Source organism: Vigna radiata, chromosome 8 (genome assembly GCF_000741045.1).
Source record: "Vigna radiata var. radiata cultivar VC1973A chromosome 8, Vradiata_ver6, whole genome shotgun sequence".
NCBI lineage: Eukaryota > Viridiplantae > Streptophyta > Magnoliopsida > Fabales > Fabaceae > Vigna > Vigna radiata.
Genome location: NC_028358.1, coordinates 10,902,619 through 10,925,183, shown reverse-complemented (window position 1 = coordinate 10,925,183; position 22,565 = coordinate 10,902,619). Strand labels below are relative to the sequence as shown.

Below are 22,565 nucleotides of genomic sequence, written 5' to 3'. Positions count from 1 at the left end.
GAGTGCATTGTTTCAAATATTTAGCTATTTGTTGGGTTTTACTTATAAATAGTTGGAATTGAAATGTCAAGTCGGAGGAAGTTAGGTTAATTGTCTTAATTTTTTATTATTTTCTATGAACATATGTTCGTTGGGATAATATAGTACTTAAAATCATAAACCACTTCCTTGTACACATCACATCGCATAAAATATCATCACATCACCTTGATATGCTAACAGAAAAGAAAAAAAAAAGGCATCGGATACTCATAAAGTATTTAAACATTTAAAATCACACTGTTATTTAATAATATACGAAGCCAAATCTGAGATCGCATGGTGGGTGAAACACGACAAATAGCATTCAAGTAATTTTGAATATTATTTATTTTCTAATGATATGCTTATATATTTATATATTTAAAATATTCCATATGTATTTATTTAAAATATTCTGTTAGTAACTTTTCTTATATTTAACATAATTTCATTTCATATGCGCCGTGATTACTATACTTATATATATTTTAATTTTCAACTTGATATTTCAGATTAAATCTCATTGTACTGATTCCATGTATTGGTAGTACATATATATATATTTACTTTTTATAAGTGATACAATTTAAATTTTAATTATTGGAAAATTCTATAATTAATAAAATTCTAATATTGAAAAATGATTATAATCAATAATAAATATTAAAAAATTATGTCTGTTATATTTTTTTTTTGAGTTTCAGAATATTTTGTCTGTGAAAATGGGTCCTGTTTGTACGAAATAATCAGTGCCAGTGCTGAAAGTGGAACAGAAGAAAATAAACATTGTGCATCTTCTTCTTCTCTCTTTTTCTTTCTCTCTCCACCTTTCAGTTTTTTCCATCACTTCCATGCTCGCCTAGGGTTTCTCTCTCTGTTCCTAATCTGGATTGATTTTCCTGCGTTGTTGGATTCCATTTGCTGAAGCACCTTGATGTCAATGTGCTCGGTGTCTACGCCTTCTCTTGCTTGCAGGTGCGGCTTCTATGTTTCCGATTGCGCTTCGTGTCTGAACAGTTTGATTTCTGATATCTCGTTCCGTTACTCTCCAATGAACTGTGTTCTCTCTGTTTGTTGTGTACACTCTGTTGCTTTGTCTTAGTCTGTTCAATGAGATTTCGACCTTCTACTCTTGTTGTTTCGGAACTTCATTCTGAAAAATAAGAATAAAAGTAAGAGGAAGAAGAATAAGAAGAAGCTGCCGCTCTTGGATTCTACATTCTGGACGAAACAAACACAAACTACATTTTTAAATTATATATATATATATATATATATATATATATATATATATATATATATATATATATATATATATTATTGCATTTTTGGGAAAATTTGAATCACTTTGGGATGAAATTTATTGGATTTATTTTTTATTTTTTTTATATAGCTGAATGATTTGGTTTAAAATTTTGATTTAATATGTCTTTTTAAATCACCTTCATTTTTGTGTGTGTTTTCGAAGTTATTTTTTTTTTTTTAAGATTTATCGATCCTTAAGTTGATTTGCGTTACTGTCCGTGAATATGAACAAGGATTGGATTGGCTTACGCCTGCTGTTTCGTTTTCATTTGATCTGTTGATTACAACGATTGGTGAAGTTTTTGAATTGATAAGACAAATTGTTAGCTTCTCTTCAAAGTATGGAGTTTTGACTTGATGTTGGTTTTCTATACAGCGCAGCGAGGGGGTTGTTTTGCTCGGTATAAACTGGATCCTGCGCTTAAATGCAAGTCAATTAGGACGGTTAATTCATTTTTTAAAACCCTGATATTTAGTCCTTGGTTTGTCTCTAGTTAATCATCTTTTGTTATAAAAGGAGTGAATATTTAAAATTCTTATATTTTGTGAGATGGATTGGCTTGTACTCATCTTCACATTAATTACAAGGAGTGCCAAACTGTTAGAATGTTGGAAAGGAAAACAAATTAGATTTTTTGCGGTTTCTTTTTATTCCATGTGCATTTTGATTTATGTTCCCCGCAGTTGACACTTGTCATACAAGTAATGGTAGTACGAGATTGCTTATTTTGTAGCTTCTCTTATCATTTTGAAATTTTTTTATGTCCATCTTTGTTTTCATTTGATTTCGTTCTTTCATTTTATTGGGGTCAATTTGTGTCCTTTCTTTTTTCTCAATTTACTATTTTATATTTACGCTTTGTGTGCTGATGCATTCAAATGTTGGCATTTGCATCAGGGTTTCAATCTCATGTAGCTGGTAAAGAGGTGGATATAGTTTGGACTTACAAATTTGATTTGATCGCACCAATGGTTTTGATTCTGAAAGTTGAACTGCAGGTTGACTGTTTTTGAGTTGGGAGTTTATGGTGTTTGATGCACTGCATGAGAAATAAAGTAGAATAGACTTTTGCACTGAGAGATAATCTGTATCTGTTACCTCTACCACACCGAAGTTAGTGGTAAACTCTGTCTCAATGGGTTCATTCTCTGGCACTTGTGAAATTGTAGAAGCAAGGGATGACCTAAATACAGAGAAAGCTGGCGGGATATATCAGTCCAATTCTGGATATAGCTTGGATGAAAAAAACCAGAAGCATCCTGTGCTGAAACAGGGATATAAGGATAATCTAGATGATGATATTAATAAGCTGTTTGAATCAATTACTCTTAAATCTTCATCAAGGGATTCTGGCCTTTTACAGGATGGTACAAGCCCTAAGATGAAAAGTTCATTGAAAAAACCAATTACAGTGGGTGCTTCTCGGTCCCCACGAGTTGGATATTCTGAGCCTTTAACTTTGAAGCAGGCTTTAAGAGACCTATGTATATCTAAGGCATCAGAAATGGCTGCCATGAAAAGATTATCAAAGTCAACTGCCTCTCCAAGAATATCTGAGGTTGGGAAGATACAGACATTGTACAATTCAGTTGTAGTTGAAGGTAGACAATCTGGGCCTTCTAATGTTGAGAGTAAAGGGAGTACAAGCGAAATATCTCTAGTGCCGGAAGAGAGCAGCTCACATGCCTTGGATAAAGCTTCCCAGTCTCATCCAACTGTTAAAAGCACATCACTAAGCCAAAATGTTCAATCTTCCAAAATTTCTGTTGCAACTACTGAAAATGGTACTGGGGCTTCATTGATAGGTGACTTGGCTAGTTCATCAAATAAAGTTGGGGTTCTATCGCAGTCTTTGGAACCTTCTCAAATAGAAAAACAAACATATGCATCTTCTTCATCTAGTTGTAACACTAATGGAAGTAAGTTAGACTTGTCTGAAAATGCTTCTTCCTCTAATAAATTAGGAAATAAAGCATGTGTATCAAAGAATGGGCAGAAAGATAGGTTACAAACAGTCTGTTCCTCATCTACTTCAGTAAACGGCAGCAGAGTGTGCAAACTATCACGGCATGCCCCTCGTACGGTCAAATCAATTATCAAGAATAAAAGTTTGGGTAAGAAAAAACTAAAGCAGGATTCCTTTTCTGCTGTATTTGATCCTACATCCAATGAAGTAAATAGCCAGTCAGTTACTAGTGCAACTCAACTTGTTTGTGAGAGATGCTGGTGTGCTATAGAAAACAACAAAGGTATTGTATCATTGGACTCTACTAGTTCTGGAGATGGAATTAACTCTGTTAATGTGCACTCAGGCTCAGCACCAGCTGGCTGTAATAGTGCCAGAGAAGTTACAAAAGTGAAAAAGAATACCGTATTGAAAGAGCAACTTGAATTTTCACAAAGTTCGAAGAGTAGTCAAGGTGACTACAGTAGTAGTACAAGTACAAGTGATGAGAGTAATCTCAGTGGAGCTAGTTGTGGCAATAGGCCTCACATGTCAAAGGATGTTAGATGGGAGGCCATACGACATGCTCAAATGCAGCATGGAGTCTTGGGCTTGAGACACTTCAATCTTTTGAGGAAGTTAGGTTGTGGAGACATTGGAACTGTATATCTTGCTGAGCTAATTGGCAAAAGTTGTTTTTTTGCTATCAAGGTGATGGACAATGAATTTTTGTCAAGAAGGAAGAAGATGCCTAGGGCTCAAACTGAAAGAGAAATATTAAGGATACTGGATCATCCTTTTCTTCCGACACTGTATGGGCAGTTTACATCAGATAATTTATCATGTCTGGTCATGGAGTATTGTCCAGGTGGTGATCTTCATGTTCTACGGCAGAAACAGCTTGGTAGAAGTTTTTCAGAGCCAGCAGCTAGGTACATGCTAAGAGAATCTGTCTAGTAATATATTATGATTTTCTTTTCTGTGGTGAGGATTATATTATGAGCTACCTCCCTGGTACTGCATTTTTAGATATTCAACAAATGCTGTATTTGGTAGAGTATTTTCTGGTACAGTTTAGTTTGTTTTATTCTCCTTGTTTTGGAACTCTCCCGGAGCTCATTCTTCTAAATTATCAGTTGTCTTGCATTTATGGCGTATCTAGTGCAGGCAATAAGGTTTTAAACTTTAATATGTTTATTTCGTATATTATATGTTTAGTTTCTGTGTTGTGTGTATATGTTTTATGAATTTTAAAATGATGCATTAGCAATTTAAATATGAATGCAGCATATATCGCTGGAAAAATGGAATGTTTTTTTCACCTTTTAAATCCTGAAGTTATGAAATAGTGCTAATTGTGCTTCAGGATACTTGGTTAAGTAGAAAAGTGAGAGAACATCAGTTGAAAAGCTAATATGATACGGAACATAAAAATTACACATGATACTGCAATATACTTACTTGCTGTCACAGAAACTAAGTCTTCTATTAGAAGTGCAAATAACAGCACATGTGTCTAATTACACACCTTACCATCAGATATATATACTCCTAATGCCTAACTGCCATGAAATATTTTCTATAAATAATTGCGATTGTGCAGTTTCTAATTCAGTACTGCTAATATTGGATAAGTTCTTTTCTATTTCTCATACTCCTAGTAATAACTACCTCAATTTCATTGATAGATACTTTTCTAACTCACTTGGATCTCTGCTACTGTTACATTTAGGTTATGAAATCCTGCTAATGACTTTGGTTACAGATTGATGGGGCTTTTTAAGGAATATATCATGTTACTACTGCTGTCCCAGTGTCTTCTTGATATGCTTTCATGCAAATCACTTGTGTGATGCATCTTTCTTTTGCCATGCCTCAGTCAAAAACTATACCTCTATTATCCTACTAAACAATCAGTATCCCAATGTGCTGTATCCTGAATATTTTAATTTTTGCAGCGTTCACTGCTAGCTAGTGCAGTCTCTGTTCTTGAAGGCCACTTTGTTTAACGTTGAAAAAGTGGGTTTTCAATTATTGAATAAATTTGGTAGTATTAACTTCCGCCAGCACTTGTAAATATGCATCTGCTTTCTTGTTTCAGTTTTTGCTTTCAGCTTGTAAATGTTTGGATATGTGGAATTGGGCAATGCCCATGAAATCATAACACCGGTGATGACATTGTTCTTGCAAAGAGTGCATAGCTTGTCATTTGAAGCAGTGAAGTTCCTTATTTTAACCCCAAGTGACTGGCAGCATAAAGTCACTTTTGTGAAGTTGAGTTAAACTTAAAGTCACTTCTTAATATAATATAAGAGTCATTCAAAGCCTAATTTAGTCAAGTTTATTGGGGTTGTTGTGTCACTCACTTTCGGACTCATGTTGAACCACACCCACACATATTTAATCCTATATTTGAAAACTTTATCTTACAATCTAGTTTTATAAAATTGAGTTAAACATAAATTCATTTCTTGGTAATTTATATATTTAATTTTCCTGCTTATACAAATGTTTCATGAGATTTATTTGTGTCTTTCATAAAATCTATCAATATAGTTTTAACAAATAAAATCTATCAAGCTAGTAAAGAATTGAATCTAGCAATATAGTTTTAACAAATAAAATCTATCAAGACAGTCTTGATTGATAATTGCTGTCGTACATGCATGCAATTTTGAACCAAATTATATACCATCATGCACTGTGTATTCAAGAGCAAATTACTTTGATAGCTACCATAATTGAAAGGGATTTCTGTTCGTCAATTTTGTTGGTTTTATTCAACCTTGTTGGCAACATGGAACAAATATTGGAGCTTGATTTTGTATTCACAAGAAACTTTATACATGCAGGTTTTATGTAGCTGAAGTCCTTCTTGCTTTAGAGTACTTGCACATGCTTGGAGTGGTTTACCGTGATTTGAAGCCAGAAAACATTCTTGTTCGAGAAGATGGTCACATTATGCTGACAGATTTTGATCTGTCACTTAAGTGTGATGTTAGCCCGACGCTTCTGAAGTCATCTGATGTGGATCCTGCTAAGAATTCTGGTCCTTGTGCACAATCTAATTGCATTGAGCCATTTTGTATTGAACCATCCTGTCAAGTTCCATGCTTCAGCCCCAGACTCCTACCTCCTGCCGCAAAAACAAGGAAATTAAAAACAGATCTTGCTGCCCATCTCAGATCATTGCCACAGCTCGTGGCTGAACCCACTGACGCAAGATCAAATTCATTTGTTGGTACACATGAATATTTGGCGCCTGAGATAATCAAAGGAGAGGGACACGGAGCTGCAGTTGACTGGTGGACATTTGGTGTTTTTCTATATGAGCTCTTATATGGCAGAACACCCTTTAAAGGTTGTAATAATGAAGAAACATTAGCCAACGTGGTGTTGCAAGGTCTCAGGTTCCCTGATACCCCATTCGTTAGTTTCCAAGCGAGGGATCTCATTAGGGGGTTGTTGGTTAAAGAGCCTGAAAATCGTTTGGGTACAGAGAAAGGGGCTGCTGAGATAAAACAGCACCCATTCTTTGAAGGCCTTAATTGGGCCTTAATTCGTTGTGCTATCCCACCAGAACTTCCAGACTCGTGTGAATTTGGAGTTTCAGAGATGACTCCACAGTCCCAGTGCAAGGGTATTCAGTATGTAGAGTGTAATGCAGCAGGGGAGCAAGTGGAATTTGAGTTGTTTTAAAGAGACTCTTCTTTGGCAAGAGTGACATTCTTGTTATGGATTCCCTTGTTTTGGCTCTATGCTTCATGTGTCAAGCTGCAACAATTATGTAAGCCTTTGTTGTATAGTAGTTTTGATTGTAACAAGGTAAAATGTGTCTTTTGAGGTATAGGAAGTTCACCTTATACAGCAACTTGATACTCAGCGCTCTGAAAGTATAAATTCCTCAGAACAAAAACATGTCATACTCGTCCAGTCACCATGCTGGGTGGGCGTAGATTAAAGAATTTTGTTACCTGTAGGCGTATGTACAAGCAAGATCATTCTGTAGCAACAATAAACAAGAGTAAATCCTAGAAGCAATTCTATAGACTTTTTATAGTATTGCGCGGACTCTAAAAGGGTGAGTGCATAATGTGTTAAACATGCACTTGAAAGATAATTTTGGTACTAAATTAGTCATGAAATAACCTTGTAATCAAATAAGTTGGTGGACGAAGTTAACAAAAGTATGAAATTGTATATATTTTAGAAGTTTGAGGACTCTAGTGCACAAACTTTTCTCTAGATACTGTCATAATATAATATACAGCCTTTAAGTCAGAGGCTGTTCCTTGTAAAGGCTGTGCATGTGGGGCAGATTGATCATCCATTCTACCATGAATTGCCGGGAGGTATTTCTCATAATTGATTCGTTTGTATCGTCTTTTTAGTGTTGTTTTCTGTCTATCTTTTCAATTCCATGAAGATGTTCATATTGGGATAACAGGCGATAATTAATTAACAGCAGAGTTAAAATTTTTACTAGCCTTGTTACCTTCTCATTTAATACTGATGAAAACCCTTGTTCATGCTGCTTGCGACTTTATGCGTTGCATAGTTGAGATTATGATTGTTTTAGTTTCGAAATATCGTTTGTTAGGAGGGTGTACTTCTGCAGTCAAATGCTGGAAGAAATTTTAGCCATTAAAACTAAATTATATACATTAAATATAAAATCGAAAACAAAAAATTCTGAACCCTTGGATGATAAACATCGGATTATGCAGTTTATTTGTAGATGGAGGAAATCCTAATCCTTGGTTAACTGCTATTTTGGGTATTTGCTGTTTGTTTTCATGGAAAATATAAAATGTGTAATTCAGAACTAATTAAACTACAAATTGGAATCGCAAATTAAATCAGTTTTATTAAACTTTAAATTAATCCGCCACTGTCTACATCCTATGATCTAAACCATATCGGATTCAAATATAATGTGTTTCTTTATCAAAATTGTGTACTGAAATAGAAGCTTGGAACCAAACCAAAACCCAGAAAATCGCACCAATGTCAGAGCCTCCAAACCCAAAACCCAGGCTCGTAATCTGCGTAGGCGACATCCACGGCTTCGTAACGAAGCTGAAAAATCTTTGGTCGAACCTCGAACGCAGCATCGAACGGTCCGAATTCGAAACTGCCACCGTAATCTTCCTCGGCGACTACTGCGACCGCGGTCCCGACACCCGCCTCGTCATCGATTTCCTCGTGGCGTTGCCCTCCCGTTACCCGCGGCAGAAGCACGTCTTCCTTTCCGGCAACCATGACCTGGCCTTCGCCGCCTTCCTCCACCTCCTGCCGCCACCTCCGGACGGGTCGCCGTTCTCGGATGGGTGGAAGGAGTACTCGGCGAGCGAGGATCGTGAAGGGTGGTTCAGTGGTGAGGGGTTCGAGAATATGCACCTGCAAGGTCGAAGGTGGAGTGGTAAGATAAAGGATAAGTTTAACACTGTCAAGAAGACGGAGTATCAAGGATCAATTTACGACGCTGGGCCAACCTTTGAATCCTACGGAGTTCCCCATGGTTCCGCTGGTTCGCCTCTCTTGTTCTTTGCTTTGCCTACCACTGATTTTCTTCTTTTCCTTTCCTGCTAATTCAATTTACTTATTACATACATTGAGAAAAAGGATTTTAACTTGTATGATACCGTACAACTAATTTATATTTTCTCAAAGTTTTTCTTCAAACTGATATTAAATTATAGACTATCATACCCTTGCTCTGAGAATAACCAGCTCAAAGAACTGAAGTTTTGTAGGAATGTCTCAAGCTCTTATAATGGTTACAAGTAAAATGATCTATTATCATGTATTTTAAGTTTGTTAGTTTAATATAGCTGCATATTAGATAACTTGTTATTCGAACATAAGTAATCGTGCATAGTAAGTTTACTTCTAAAACTAAAGGTGTTTGACAGATACGATTTATTATCAGAGTGCAAACATTATATTTAGAATGATTCTTTATTACTTATAGTTAACAATATTTATGAAACTCAAATATTTTGGTGACAAAAGAATTGATTGATTTGGAAAGACAGATTTTAATCGTGCCTAAGATATTTCATAGCCAATTTCTTAGGGTGTTACCAAGATCCATCATCAAATTTTAAGCCATGGTGTTTGGATTTTGTAAGGATATGATATAGAATTGGGTTTTGTAGAAGGAAAGGAGGATCATATTTTAATTTCTAATAAATATTTTCTGATTGGATGCATTTTTAAAATTTGAAATATAAAGCAATAGATTGATTTAAATTTGATGCCTTAAGCATTTATTTACTTTATTCAAAAACTGAGAATAGTAAGATAAATGTCAATAAATGACAACATATTGAATAATATATATATACAAGAGAAGATTGGTGTAGCACCCGATAAGGAAAGATGATAGAAAACTGGTTAAACTGGTTTGGATACATTCAAAGAAAGTCACAATAGGCGCTAATTAGAAGAGTAAATTGCATGTGTTCTAGTTATGTGAAAAGGAGCTGGAAACCAAAAAAGGACATAGGAGGAAAGTGTCAAGCAAAATACCAGGTTAAATAATATTTATGAAGATTTAGTTTTTAACAGTGTGGAATGGCGTCATGTGATCCGTATAGCTGATTTCCCCTAGGGGATAAGACTTTGTTGTTGTTGTTGTTGTGTAACTATTGCATAACTATTAGTTTATATAGTAAGGTTGTTCTTCCATTTTCAATGATGTGAATAGACCTTAAAGCTGATTTTAGGGTGAATCCTACAGCTATCTTCCATGAAATTTTATCACAGCTAATGTAGTATTTGGTTTTTAAAAGTAACTAAGAAATATTTTTATTGTTATGAAGTAGGAATTGAAGCGAAAAGGAAACGACATATTTTATGAAATAGGATGAAAAGAATAAGAAAGTGGAGAGAAATTCGTCCTCCAAGGGTTTCCCCTTCAGAGAGGATTTCTCCTTACTCAAAATTCAATGCTCAGTCTACAATCCCTTTGTTATATCTAACTATCCCCTTCTAATTAAGTAACCAGGCCATTAATATTATAACCATCTTATAAACTTCTCCTTTTCTTATATCCTAACAATACAACCCTCCAACAATCAAACTTGTCCTCATGGATGGAATTGTGGAAGTTTGATTCCAGGTTCGTCTTTGTTACCATGATCTTCATTTGCCCTCCTGCAAAGCATTGTGATGTTTTCCTGCCATGGAAATGAGAACCCACTTGCCACTACAGAGAAACTCATGTTAGGCTGCATGGGTGGTGGTGGGGATGAGGGTCTAGTCTGTACGACAATAATTACCAAGACTGTCTTTGACTTCCTTCTGTCTTGGCTCCACTACCTAGCTTGATGGTTGAATCTTCATCTTGCTTCTTGAGAAAGTCTACTACTTCATTTTCAATGTGTTTCAGTTTCTCCCTCTTCATGGAAATATCAACTTCTTTCTCCCTCATAACTTCTTCAATCTCTGCTTCTCATACTAATTTTCGTTCACCATATTTTGTTTCTTCTCCACAACAAAGGGAGTGGTTCTTGATTGCTAAACCTTCAAAAGTTGATAATTCAACTTTCTTTGCCCAAGAACATGGAAGAAAGTCATGTTCTTCCTCAAAACCACTGTTCTCCCCTTCTTCCACCCATTTCTCACATTTATTAATTTTTTATTAATTTTCCTCCTCAACAGATGACGGTTTCTTGTTTTTCATCTGCAATATCAAATGTTTGGTATAAACCATACCAGCTTTTAATTTTGCCAGTTGCATACCTTTCTCAGTGACAACTTTCTCCAATGGTCCAACCTACCCAGAAGTTCGGATTAATTTGTTAAGAACCAAGGATTGAAAAGAAAAAGAAAGATTTGTGTTCAATAGGATGAAGAGAACAAGAAATAGAAGAGAATCTGATAGGATATAGGGTGATAGGATATAAGGGGTGTAAGATAGAAGCCGAACGGTATAAAAGTAGGGGGAAGTGAGCCGAACAGTAGAGAGGGGGAGCGAGAACCGAACGGTTAAGGAAGTGGGGGTGAAGGACCGAACGGTTAAGGGTGTGGGGGAGCAAGAACCAAACCGTTAAGGAAGTGGTGGTGCAGGACTGAATGGTTAAGGGAGTGGGGGTTTCTGTTGTAAAAGGGGAGCGGGTCAGAGCTGCTATAAATAGAGCTCCTGTAACTTTGTATAGGGCATTCGTTGAGTATTCTTTTGTAAAGTCTAGACTTTGACCAGAAGAGGGGGATTAGGTCTCCGTTAGTTCTATCTGTGTACTTTGTTTCAATATCCATAAAGAAACCCATTCTTTTTACAGTTTGAGTTCTTGTTTGTGTGAGTGATTATTCTTAGTTAGGTTTCATACCCAGGAACCTAAGAAATTGGTCCGACCTGGCGGATACCAATTGGGCGAGAAAGACGTTAAGAAGGGATCAAGAAGTGATCAAGAAAGGGTGACAACATGGAAGGAAGAGAAAATACCTTGAAGAGGACCAACGAACAGAAAAGGAGCATGGCTGAATAATAAATGAGCATGGCAGTGGAGAAGAAATATGCAAGAAATGTGACAGGAAATCAGAGAACTCACGCGAGTTCTTGGAGGAATGGTGCAAAACTTGGAAAAAGGATTAGAACGTAGTCCAGGGGATGTAGATGAAGATCAACTTTTTGTTAACGAGAATCGGAGAAGGAGAAGACAGAGCTCGGAGGAGGAACTAGAAGAAGACCGAGGAGACGCTTAACCTAATTGGGTAAAAAGGGTAGAACTATCCATTTTTGAAGGGTTTGATCCGTTGGGGTGGATCTCTAAGGCAGAGAAGTTCTTCGAGTGGCAAGGGGTGACAGAGGAGGAAAAGGTGTGCCTAACTGACATCAGTATGGAGGGGAGTGTTGGCTATTGGTTCAGAGCCTGGAAGGAGAAAGCCAAGAGTTGTTCTTGGGAAGGTCTGAAGGGGGCAGTGGTGGTGCGATTTGGAGAATGGAACGGGGGTACCATCTTTGAAAGGGTTGGGGCCAGTAAGAAGTTAGGGACCATGGAGGAATACGTCCAAGCTCCAAACGGGAAAGGTCTGTCGGAACTGAACGATAGAGGACGGTTGAAGCCGAACGAGAGAGGAATCCCAGAACCGAACGGTAGAGGACTGCCGGAACCGAACGAGAGAGGACAACTGGATCCGAATGGGAGAGAACTAACGAATATCCTTAGGAGAGGAGTGCTGGATCAATGGGAGCAAAGAGGGGAAGAGGATGCCAATAACAATAATGGAGCAGGGAAGGGTGAGAAAAAATCAGTTTTTTCGTGGGTGAAAAGAGAAGAGGTTGAGCACAACATGGTGAGTGTTGAAGAGAAAAATAATAATAATAATAAAAGTAATAGTGAAGGTGTTGCGGAGAAAGCAATTAGTGGTGTTGAAACAGTGAAGGTGGTGGATGTGGCCACTGAGTACCAAGGGGAGCAAAGGGGGCTTGCAGTTCGTGATACACCTGCAGAGGGGAGAGAGCTACCTGAAGCACTGAAAGACATCGAAGACCATGTTCTTAGGGCTTATGATTTTGGAAAAGTGGTGACCAGAATGTTGGACGTTAATAGAATCCAGGAAGAATGGAAGACATTGGAGGAGGATTTGCCACCACCCAAACCTCCAGACCTGAATTGGAGGGCAACAGCTACTGGGTTCCCTTCATATGGTAACACGATTCTGAAGAAGAGCCATGAGATCAAGCTTCTCGATTCCAACCTTGAGGACAAGGTTGTTCTGCAGCAGGGTGTAATAATAGGATATAGGATGATAGGATATAAAAGGTGTAATATAGAAGCCGAACGGTATAATGGTAGGAGGGAAGTGAGCTAAATGGTAGAAAGGGGGAGCGAGAACCGAACGGTTAAGGAAGTGGGGGTGAAGGACCGAACGGTTAAGGGTTTAGGGGAGCGAGACTCGAACGGTTAAGGAAGTGGTGGTGCAGGACTAAACAATTAAGGGAGTGGGGGTTTCTGTTGTAAAAGGGGAGCGGGTCAGAGCTGCTATAATAGAGCTCTTGTAACTTTGTATAGGGCATTGATTGAGTATTCTTTTGTAAAGTGTGGACTTTGACTGGAAGAGGGGGATTAGGCCTCTGTTAGTGCTATCTGTGTACTTTGTTTCAATATCCATACAGAAACCCATTCTTTTTACAGTTTAAGTTCTTGTTTGTGTGTGAGTGATTGTTCTTAGTTAGGTTTCATACCTAGGAACCTAACAAAATCTATCCTCCAAAGGTTCCTCGTTTCTCCTTTCTGAAAGAGCCAATGGCCAATTTACAGTAACAACAAATTTGCATCTCTCTTGTCCTTCTTCGCTATTTATATCTAACTAACTTGTCTAACCAACTAACTAATCCGTTAATATTAACTTTTAATGAATTTTTCCTCTCCTTATATCCTAATAGACAACATGTGTTGCATTGGTTCGTACATGCACATGACCATGTTTAGGTATCAACTTGTTAAAAAGTTGTAGATTATTTTTTATTAGGATTTGTCAGTACAAACGGCATAATTTTATTCATATGGAAATCAACGTACTTAAGACACTATTAGTTAATAAATTGACAAAAAGATACTGCCGAAAAGATAGGATAAAAACAAATTCATCCTATCATTCAACATGTCTTTTGTTTAAAATTAAACAACTTAAAAATCTAATATATTTTGTTTGTTAGTTAGTTCCAACAATTATATCTCTAGCACTCCTCCTTGACTTTTGAACTACAAAAAGTTTCTCACTTGAGAATTAAACTGTAAAATAATTCTAGAGGGCGTGATTGATCCCTCTCATAAATTGATACAAGAGTACATGATAATTAGGGTAACCCTAGACACAATATAATCATGATAATTAGAGTAACCCTAAACACAATATATCATGATAATTAGAGTAACCCTAGACACAATATAATCATGATAAAATAGGATAAATATCCATATACTCCCCCTCAAGTTGGAGCATACAAATTGTATGTACTAAGCTTGGAACAAATAAACTCAATTCGAGGACCCTTAATGACTTAGTTAATACATCTGCGAGTTGATCGTTTGACCCAATAAACTCAGTACATATTTCTTTAGTCAACAACTTTTCACGAACAAAATGACAATCAACTTCTATTTTTAGTCCTCTCGTGAAAGACTGGATTTGATGCAATGTGGAGAGCAGCTTGATTGTCGCAATATATCTTCATAGTATGAATGTCACAAAATTGAAGCTCTTAAAGGAATTGTTTCACCCATATAAGTTCACATGTTAATGATACCAGTGCCCTATACTCGACTTCAGCTGTTGATTGAACTACTACATTCTGTTTCTTACTTTTCCATGAAATAATGTTTCCTCCCAGAAAATATAATATCCTGTAGTAGACCGTCTATCAATAGGCAAACCTGTCCAATCTGCATCACAATACCCAGAGACCTGGATGCTTCCTTTATCATCATATAACAATCCTTGCCCGGGAGCCTTTGACATACCTTAGAATGCGAATGAGAGCATTCCAATGGTCAACATATGGAGCCTGCATGAAGTGACTAACCACTCCAACTGCAAAGGATAGATTTGGCCTTGTAATAGTGAGGTAAATCAATTTTCCAACCAGCCTCCTATACCTCTTTTGATCGGAGAATAATTCATCTTCTTCTGTCCTTAATTTCTGGTTTGGGTCCATGGGACTGTCTACCGATCTGCAATCAATCATGCTTGTTTCTTGTAATATATCAAGAGCATACTTCCTTTGAGAGATTACAACTCCATTTTTGATTGCGCTACTTCAATGCCTAAGAAGTATTTGAGACTTCCAAGATCCTTGGTTTGAAAATGTCTACGCAAGTACTCTTTCAGTTGAGATATTCCAACAACATCATTTCCTGTAATGACAATATCATCAACATATATTATTAAGTAAACACATTTCCTTAGAGAAGAATGACAGTAAAAAACCGAATGGTCTGCTTCACTGCGTTTTAGCCCAAATTTTTGAACAAAGAGCTAAACTTTCGAAACCAAGCACGTGGTGATTGCTTGAGGCCATATAGAGATCGATGCAGTTTGCATACCATACTAGACTCCCCTTGAGCAACAAACCCAGGAGGTTGCTCCATATAAACTTCTTCCTCAAGATCACCATGTAGGAAGATATTCTTGATATCCAATTGATGAAGTGGCCAGTGACCAATGACTGCCATGTCAAAGAAGAGGCAAATAGTAGTCATCTTGGCTACAAAAGAGAAAGTGTTACAATAATCAAGACCATAAACCTAAGTGTATCCTTTTGCAACAAGTCAAGCTTTGAGCCGATCAATTTCACCATCAGGGCCGACTTTAACTGCATACACCCATTGACAACCAACCGCCTTTTTGCCCGGGAGAAGGGGTACCAGCTCCCAAGTATTACTGTGGTCAAGAGCCTGCATTTTTACAATCATAGCTTGTCGCCATCTAGGATGATCAAGTGCTTCTTTCACATTCTTGGATATAACAACAGGGGACATTGAGGATAAAAGAGAAAAATAAGAGGGCGACAATCGATGATAGCTAAGAAAATTATAAATGGGATGAGGATTGCAAGTGGAACGAGTACATTTTCTGAGGGCAATAGGTCATGCTGAATCATTTTCACTAGAGGACGTGGGAGGTGGTGACGAGGGAGAAAAATCTGAAGTAGGAGATTCACCATTGTCTTGGGGAGGTGGACTATCCATTGGAGCCCTTGTGGGATGATCTCAGTATGTGGAGAAACGGGTGCAAGAGGATGGTGATCAAGACTTGGAATGACAGAGACAATGGAGCTATTTGACTCAGCCATTGGAATAGGAAGGACTTGGAATGTGACATTGGCAGGCATGTAATACTTTAACACTGATATCCTTTTTGAAGTTGAGAATAGCCTAAGAAGACACATTTGAGAGTGCGAGTGGAGAGTTTGTCTAGACTTGGAGACATGTCATGAACAAAACATATACAACCAAACACTGAGGGAGATGTATGAAAGAAAGGATCTTTAGGGAACAAAATGGAGAAAGGGACTTTATTATCAAGAGAGGAGGAGGACATCCTATTAATAAGATAACATGCAGTTAAGATGGCATTCCCCAGTGATGGACAAGAATGTGGGTACCAAGCAAAAGGGTACGAGCAGTTTCAACCAAGTGTCTATTTTTTCGTTTTGCTATACCATTTTGCTATGGTATATGAGGACAAGTAGACTGATGTAAGATACCATGGGAACTTAAGATGGTAGAAAAGGAGGATGAGAAATACTCTTTTGCATTATCACTTCTTAATATTTTGATTACTTGATTCTTGATGTCATTCAAAAAGGATGTAAAGATAGCTAACAATTGAGAACGATTTTTCATAAGATAAACCCAAGTACATCTTGAATATTCATCAATAAAGATAACAAAATATCTAAAATCAAAGGAGGAGAGACGACTAGGTCCCCATATATAAGAATGGATGATGGAAAAACTAGAATTACATATTGATTGAGACCTTCTAGGAAAGGAAGATCTAACATGTTTTCCTAATTGACATGACTCACATTCTACGGTTTGGAGACTATTAAGTTCAGGACACATCTTTTTTAATTTGGACAAATGAGGATGGCCAAGTCGATCNTGTAGCACTTTAGGATTAGNAGCAGCNACACAGGACACCCTTGGACGAGATCCANAATGGTATAANNCGNCANCTTCATATCCTTCTCCAATCCGTCTCCCCGAACCATGCTCCTGTATAACAAAAGATTTATGATCAAAGGTTATTGAACAATTTAACATTTTGGTCAACTTGCTTAGGAAAATTAAATTAAAAGGACAATTAGGGACAAAAAGGACAGAGTTGAGATTGAGGGAGGGAGACAAGGAAACATGACCGACTCATTTGGAGGAAGTTTTGGATCCATTTGCAAGGGTTATGAAATGAGGTTTTTCTCGAAAAGAAATAGATGAGAACAAAGAGGTATTACTGAAAATGTGATCAGAAGCACCTGAATCAATTATCCATGAATTTTGACCTTCCATGGATTGAGAAATGCAAGTTGATGATGTACTTGGAGATTAAGATGGTTGTGCCAAGCTGTTAGACTTTAACCTTAAATGCTCTTGATATTCATCCTCAGTGAACTTAGAAATGGAAGTTTTAGTCTTCAAAGTGGAAGCTTCAGTCTTCGAAATATTGGCGGTTTTAGAAGGAAAACCATGTAAAGAATAACAATTCTTTAGAGTGTGACCCCATCTTTTACAATATGTGCATTGAGGACGTTCTCAACCTTCTCGTCCTCCTCCTCTAGTGCCACGTCCTCCTTTTCCTCGTGTGGCAACCATGACAGATGGTTCCACTAGTTCATGTGCTTCCTGAGTTTGAGGTACTGGGACATGCAAAAGGTGAGTGGTCAATGTTTCCATGGAAGGGACTTCATGACTGGTCTGAAGTTTATCTCTGAGATGTTCAAAATCGGGATGTAGGGCACGAAGGATCAACACCATGTAAAATTTGTCTAGTTTCTTTTTGATATCCTCTAATGGGTCCGCTTCTAAAAACATCTTGAGTTCTTTGACAGCAGATTGGGCTTCAGCCATGAAGGTTACCATATCATGGTCTGCCATTTTAAGAGATGCAAGCAGTGTCATAGAGACATTGAATATCGTCGGCATAAATGCTTTAAGCTTTCTTCCAAAAGGAGTGACAAGTTTTGAAAGCCCTCAAAGATATAAGAAGTTTGGGTTCCACTAATTGCCATAACAGGGCACACAACTGGAAGTCTGCTTGTTTCCACTGATCAGCTTTTTCAGTAGGCACATGGCTTCCATCTTACTCAAGGTGGTCATAATGCCCTTGGCCAAGGAACCACATTTCAACAGTAGTAGACCATGGTAGATAATTTTTTCCATTTAGCTTCTCGGAGGTAATTGATGGACTTTCAGAGAAGGAAAAAATACTACTAGACGTCATCTCTGAAGAAGATGAATCATACCAACGAGAAACAAGAAAACCCTAAGGGTTTAGACGGACGAAACTGTGACGGCGGACGGCGGTGGCGGACAGTGGCCGGCGGCGGCCGGTGGCAATGGCTGGCAGTGGTGGACTATTGCGCTGGACAGATGTTACGAGACAGAAACCAGAGCAGGATCGACCCTCTGATCTCAACTTGAGAATTAAACTGTAAAATAATTCTAGAGAGCTTGATTGATCCCTTTGATAATATTCTATTTATAAGAATAAATTAATACAAGAGTACATGATAATTAAGATAACCCTAGACACAATATAATCATGATAATTAGTGTAATCCTAAACATTATAATCATGATAATTAGAGTAACTCTAGATACAATATAATCATGATAAAATAGGATAAATATTGTATCGTACTAATTGACAGGTTTTTGGATATGAAACCTATTTGACTTCAAGCACTCACACACAAAAACAAGAACTCAAACTGTAAAAGGAATGGGTTTTTGTATTGCTATTGAAACAATGTATACATATAGCACTAATGGGAGCCTAATCCCCCTCCACAGGACAAATGTTCCTGTCTTTACAAAAGAATACTCAAAAGTTGTCCTCTCTACCTGACCCCCGTTGCCTTCTTATAGAGGCAACCCACTTCTAACTACCCAACAACAATATTGCTAAACTGTTTTCTCTCTCCATCACCTATTACCCATTATAACCTATCATATTATATCCTATCAAACACACATGTATAATTTCCTTTTGTCTTATTGTTCTTCTCTACTCTTGGGCATATTGATAATGACCCATTTTAAGAATTTGCAAATATGATGTTAAGGTGATTAAGAAAACTCTAGTAAGATTCCTACTGGATATTAAGATAACCAAGGTTATCTAGATGTGAAGGTGCATTTCTAAGAGCTCAAGAGAAGAAGAGAATTCAATTAACCCATTAAACATAAAACAAGAAACAAAAGCAAGTAAATGCCGAATTGAAAGAAGCTTAAAATGAAGAAAAGATGAACAAATGGAAGACTCGAAAGGGGATGGGGAAGCAAGGGTAGCATGCCACTTAGGGGGGACTAAGGCTCACCAACCCAATATAAGTGGGGATGCAGCCACTTGAGCTCTAATCTCAAGATAAGGCTAGAGTGAAAGATACTCACAAAGAGAGCACTCTCACAAAGGTGGTCAAATATATGTTTATTAATCTCCAAAATATTCAACCCTCGCAATAGTCTTGGAGAGCCCCTTCTTCAAGTGTGAAAAATGGTCTCCGTGCAAAAACATAAAGCTAAAGGATGCAACTACAAAAAAGACAAACTAATGTTCTAGAAGCTAGGTCAAAGGAGGTGTCTTGAAAAAGAGAACCCTAGTTTAGTCTCCAAGGCTCTTCATTTGTGTGCCTATGACCTTGTAGAAGAGAAGGTCAACCTTGCCTCCCAAACCTCTCCAAATGTGCGCTAGATGTGCTTGGCTCCAAGATGGGCCTCTCCTCCACTCCATGTATGTTATTCTCCTCCAACTTGGCACTAGCTCGACCTACAAAACAAACACCATGGTCAATGGTCAACAAGTCAACTTAAGTCAAGTCAACAAGTCAACTCAACTTAACGAGAAAAGTCAACATAAGGAAATAGAAAACAAAGGTAAGGAAGATGCCTCCCTTCTAGTCATGCTTCTTGTCACTCTTCTTGGAAAGTCCTCTAAGCCTTCATGGTGAGTCATGAGACTCATCACGTAGTGCATTAATCATGTCTCCTTAGGTGATGGTTGATACAGATCTTTTGACTCCTCCAATGCTGATATTCGATTCTTGCTTTTCTATTATAGTAACCAAATTTTTTTGAGCTATTCATTCATCAAGACAGTCCTTTCCAAGAAGCTGCACTTTATTTGCTATGTTCAACTGTCCATCAACATTGCTTTTAATTGTTTTTGTCTCCTTCATGCTCTACATCACAAATTCTCTAACCAAGTCCAGAACTTGCATGCCTTTTTAGCTATGTTCTTTCACACCTAGCATATTATTTTTTGAGGTATTGAAGTTCATAATTCTTGTAAAAATAATTTTTATATAGCAGAAAAAAAAGACAATTTTTTACCTTTGTTTCTCTTTTAACAGTCTGATATGGTGATATTTCATCTGAGCCAATTCTGGAATGTCAGTCTTCTTATATTGTCTATAACTCATACTCACCATCACAAAATAAAAGCTCTCATACTAATTTGTAATTTTCTTTTTTCCAGAATTTTAGTGCAGAAGGTATAATTTTATTCATAATGAAATCAACAACGTATTTATAGAACACGAGTAAAAGTATTAGTTAATCAACTGACTAAAAGATTGTGGCCAAAAGAATAGGATAAAAACAGATTTACCCTGTCAATCAATGTAACTTTTATTTAAAATAAAATAAAAAAAACTAATATATTCTGTTTGTTAATTAGTTCCAACAGTTATATCTTCAACAAAAGTTTGCCCTGTGACGTTTTCAATTTATAATTACATCTATCAAAGTACTAAGTTGTATAGATGAAAATATGTTAGGTCAGAGCAACACAAGTTGTCACGGATCAAATTGTTTATTAATTCACTTTTGTCATGTATGCATTTTTGTAATTTTAAATTATAATCATACTTCAACGCATTTTCTATTATTGGTCCTTTATTTGGTTAAAAGTCAGTATTTGATATTTTGGTTCGAAGAGTGACTTTTTTTACAAGACAACTGAATTGACGTATTAGAAAGTTGATCAATAATAGAGTTTGTAAAAAACTGTGTGAGAACAAAGGGTATATTGGTGGTATTTCTTTTTAAATTATATTTTGAATCTTGAATACTACACTTTCTGTTAATTGTGTTATTTTGAGATGTTAAGGTTTTTGAAATGTTGAGGTTGTAGTGAAGTTTGCTTCGTTTTATTGATCTTGCTAACTGGGTTTGTAACTTAGTATGTGTAGTTTTATAAAGCTTCAGGTTTACTATGAAGGACATTGGTGAATTATAGTTACTGTTATATAGCTAGGGGATCTTCGTTGTCCTAGAAGTATAATGTATGAGTACTGTTTTGAAGTCGTCTAACTAGCGCTTTCTTTTAAATTGATTACTGTTTTCTGGACTGAAGGGCAGTTCATTGTATGCAGATTTGGTTAAGGCTGTTCCTGATGAGCATAAGAAATTTCTGGCTGATTTGGTTTGGGTCCATGAAGAGGTGAGGCTTACTTTGTTTGCCTCTTTATGTTTGTGGCGGTATCATATGACAGATTTCTAAGTTATCTGGTTGCCTCTTGATTTGTCAGTCCTTGTTTCGTCTGCTTAATGATTTGAATTAAACGAAGAATTACTGAAAGTTCTCTGGATAAAATTTTGCTAGGACGATGTCTTCATTAACACTGAAGATGGAAGTAAATGCTGCAAGATGATTGCTGTTCATGCTGGTTTGGAGAAAAGAGTAGATGTGAAAGAACAGTTAAAACTTTTGAAAGCTCGAAATACCCGGGTGCCTAAGGTGGAGGCTCTAAGTGGGAGAAAGAGTGTGTGGGATATTCCAGAGGTGATAGCTTGCTGCGTATTATAATATTACTGATACATCATATGGTTTTAAATAGGGAAAACAATATTAAGGACTAAAAGGATATTTATGCCTTTACTTTTTCTTTTGTAGAATCTTTAAATAAATTGGCTTATTGGTTTCTTTTAGGAACTAAGTGCAAGTCCAACCATCATTGTGAGTGGTCACCATGCGAAACTTCATATAGAAGGCTTAAGGCTGATCATTGATGAAGGTGGCGGATTTAAAGATAAACCAGTGGCTGCAATTATTCTTCCTTCACAGAAGATTATTCGTGATACAGACGTATTAGCAGAGTAGTTTGATACTCATGATATTTTTGCTTGTATATGGCGTAGTCAAGCTGTTAAGCTTTAGATCGCATGAGCATTTAGAGATGAGATATTTGATGTTGATATGAAATTTAGGTGGTTAATAAAGCATGGAATTATTCCTTTCCCCAATGCTATGGATCTTAATCTTTCACCTTTTATATGACAAGTGCAATATGAATGACTTGTTTATTTGTGAATTGTTTAAGTTTGACATGTTAGTATCAACTTTATTTTGCTCAATATAAGCTTTAGTCAGATTTGATACTGAATCATATAAATAATCAAAGATCAAATTTATAGATTTGATTAAGCTCAGATTTCTAAGTTGATGAATATTAAAGATGTAACATCCCATTTTTTTTTAATTTTTTTAATAGTAAAATACTATTAAAATAAAATACTACATATATAATAATATAACTACTATAATAAAACAAATATA

At 36.7% G+C, this 22,565-nt stretch overlaps 2 protein-coding genes across 2 annotated transcripts; both read left to right on the top strand.

The window, feature by feature from the left end:
* The first annotated feature begins 758 nt into the window (after positions 1 to 758).
* On the top strand, positions 759 to 7,320 carry LOC106771846 (serine/threonine-protein kinase KIPK2). Its single transcript, XM_014657842.2, has 3 exons — positions 759 to 996; positions 2,225 to 4,204; positions 6,125 to 7,320. Exons 2-3 carry the CDS (start codon positions 2,463 to 2,465, stop codon positions 6,969 to 6,971), a joined length of 2,589 nt encoding a protein of 862 aa, XP_014513328.1. The 5' UTR covers positions 759 to 996; positions 2,225 to 2,462; the 3' UTR covers positions 6,972 to 7,320.
* An 805-nt stretch (positions 7,321 to 8,125) lies between these two features.
* Positions 8,126 to 22,320, top strand: LOC106771848. Its single transcript, XM_014657843.2, has 4 exons — positions 8,126 to 8,802; positions 21,382 to 21,449; positions 21,612 to 21,791; positions 21,939 to 22,320. The coding sequence occupies exons 1-4, from the start codon at positions 8,280 to 8,282 to the stop codon at positions 22,107 to 22,109; spliced, it is 942 nt and encodes a 313-aa protein (XP_014513329.1). The 5' UTR covers positions 8,126 to 8,279; the 3' UTR covers positions 22,110 to 22,320.
* The last annotated feature ends 245 nt before the right edge of the window (positions 22,321 to 22,565 follow it).

Coding starts and splice junctions, on each gene's coding strand:
- LOC106771848 (XM_014657843.2), top strand. CDS start 8,280: ATGTCAGAGCCTCCAAACCCAAAACCCAGGCTCGTAATCTGCGTAGGC. Junction 8,803..21,381: donor AGTTCCCCATGGTTCCGCTG/GTTCGCCTCTCT, acceptor CATTGTATGCAG/ATTTGGTTAAGGCTGTTCCT. Junction 21,450..21,611: donor TGGTTTGGGTCCATGAAGAG/GTGAGGCTTACT, acceptor AAATTTTGCTAG/GACGATGTCTTCATTAACAC.
- LOC106771846 (XM_014657842.2), top strand. CDS start 2,463: ATGGGTTCATTCTCTGGCACTTGTGAAATTGTAGAAGCAAGGGATGAC. Junction 4,205..6,124: donor TTTTCAGAGCCAGCAGCTAG/GTACATGCTAAG, acceptor TTATACATGCAG/GTTTTATGTAGCTGAAGTCC.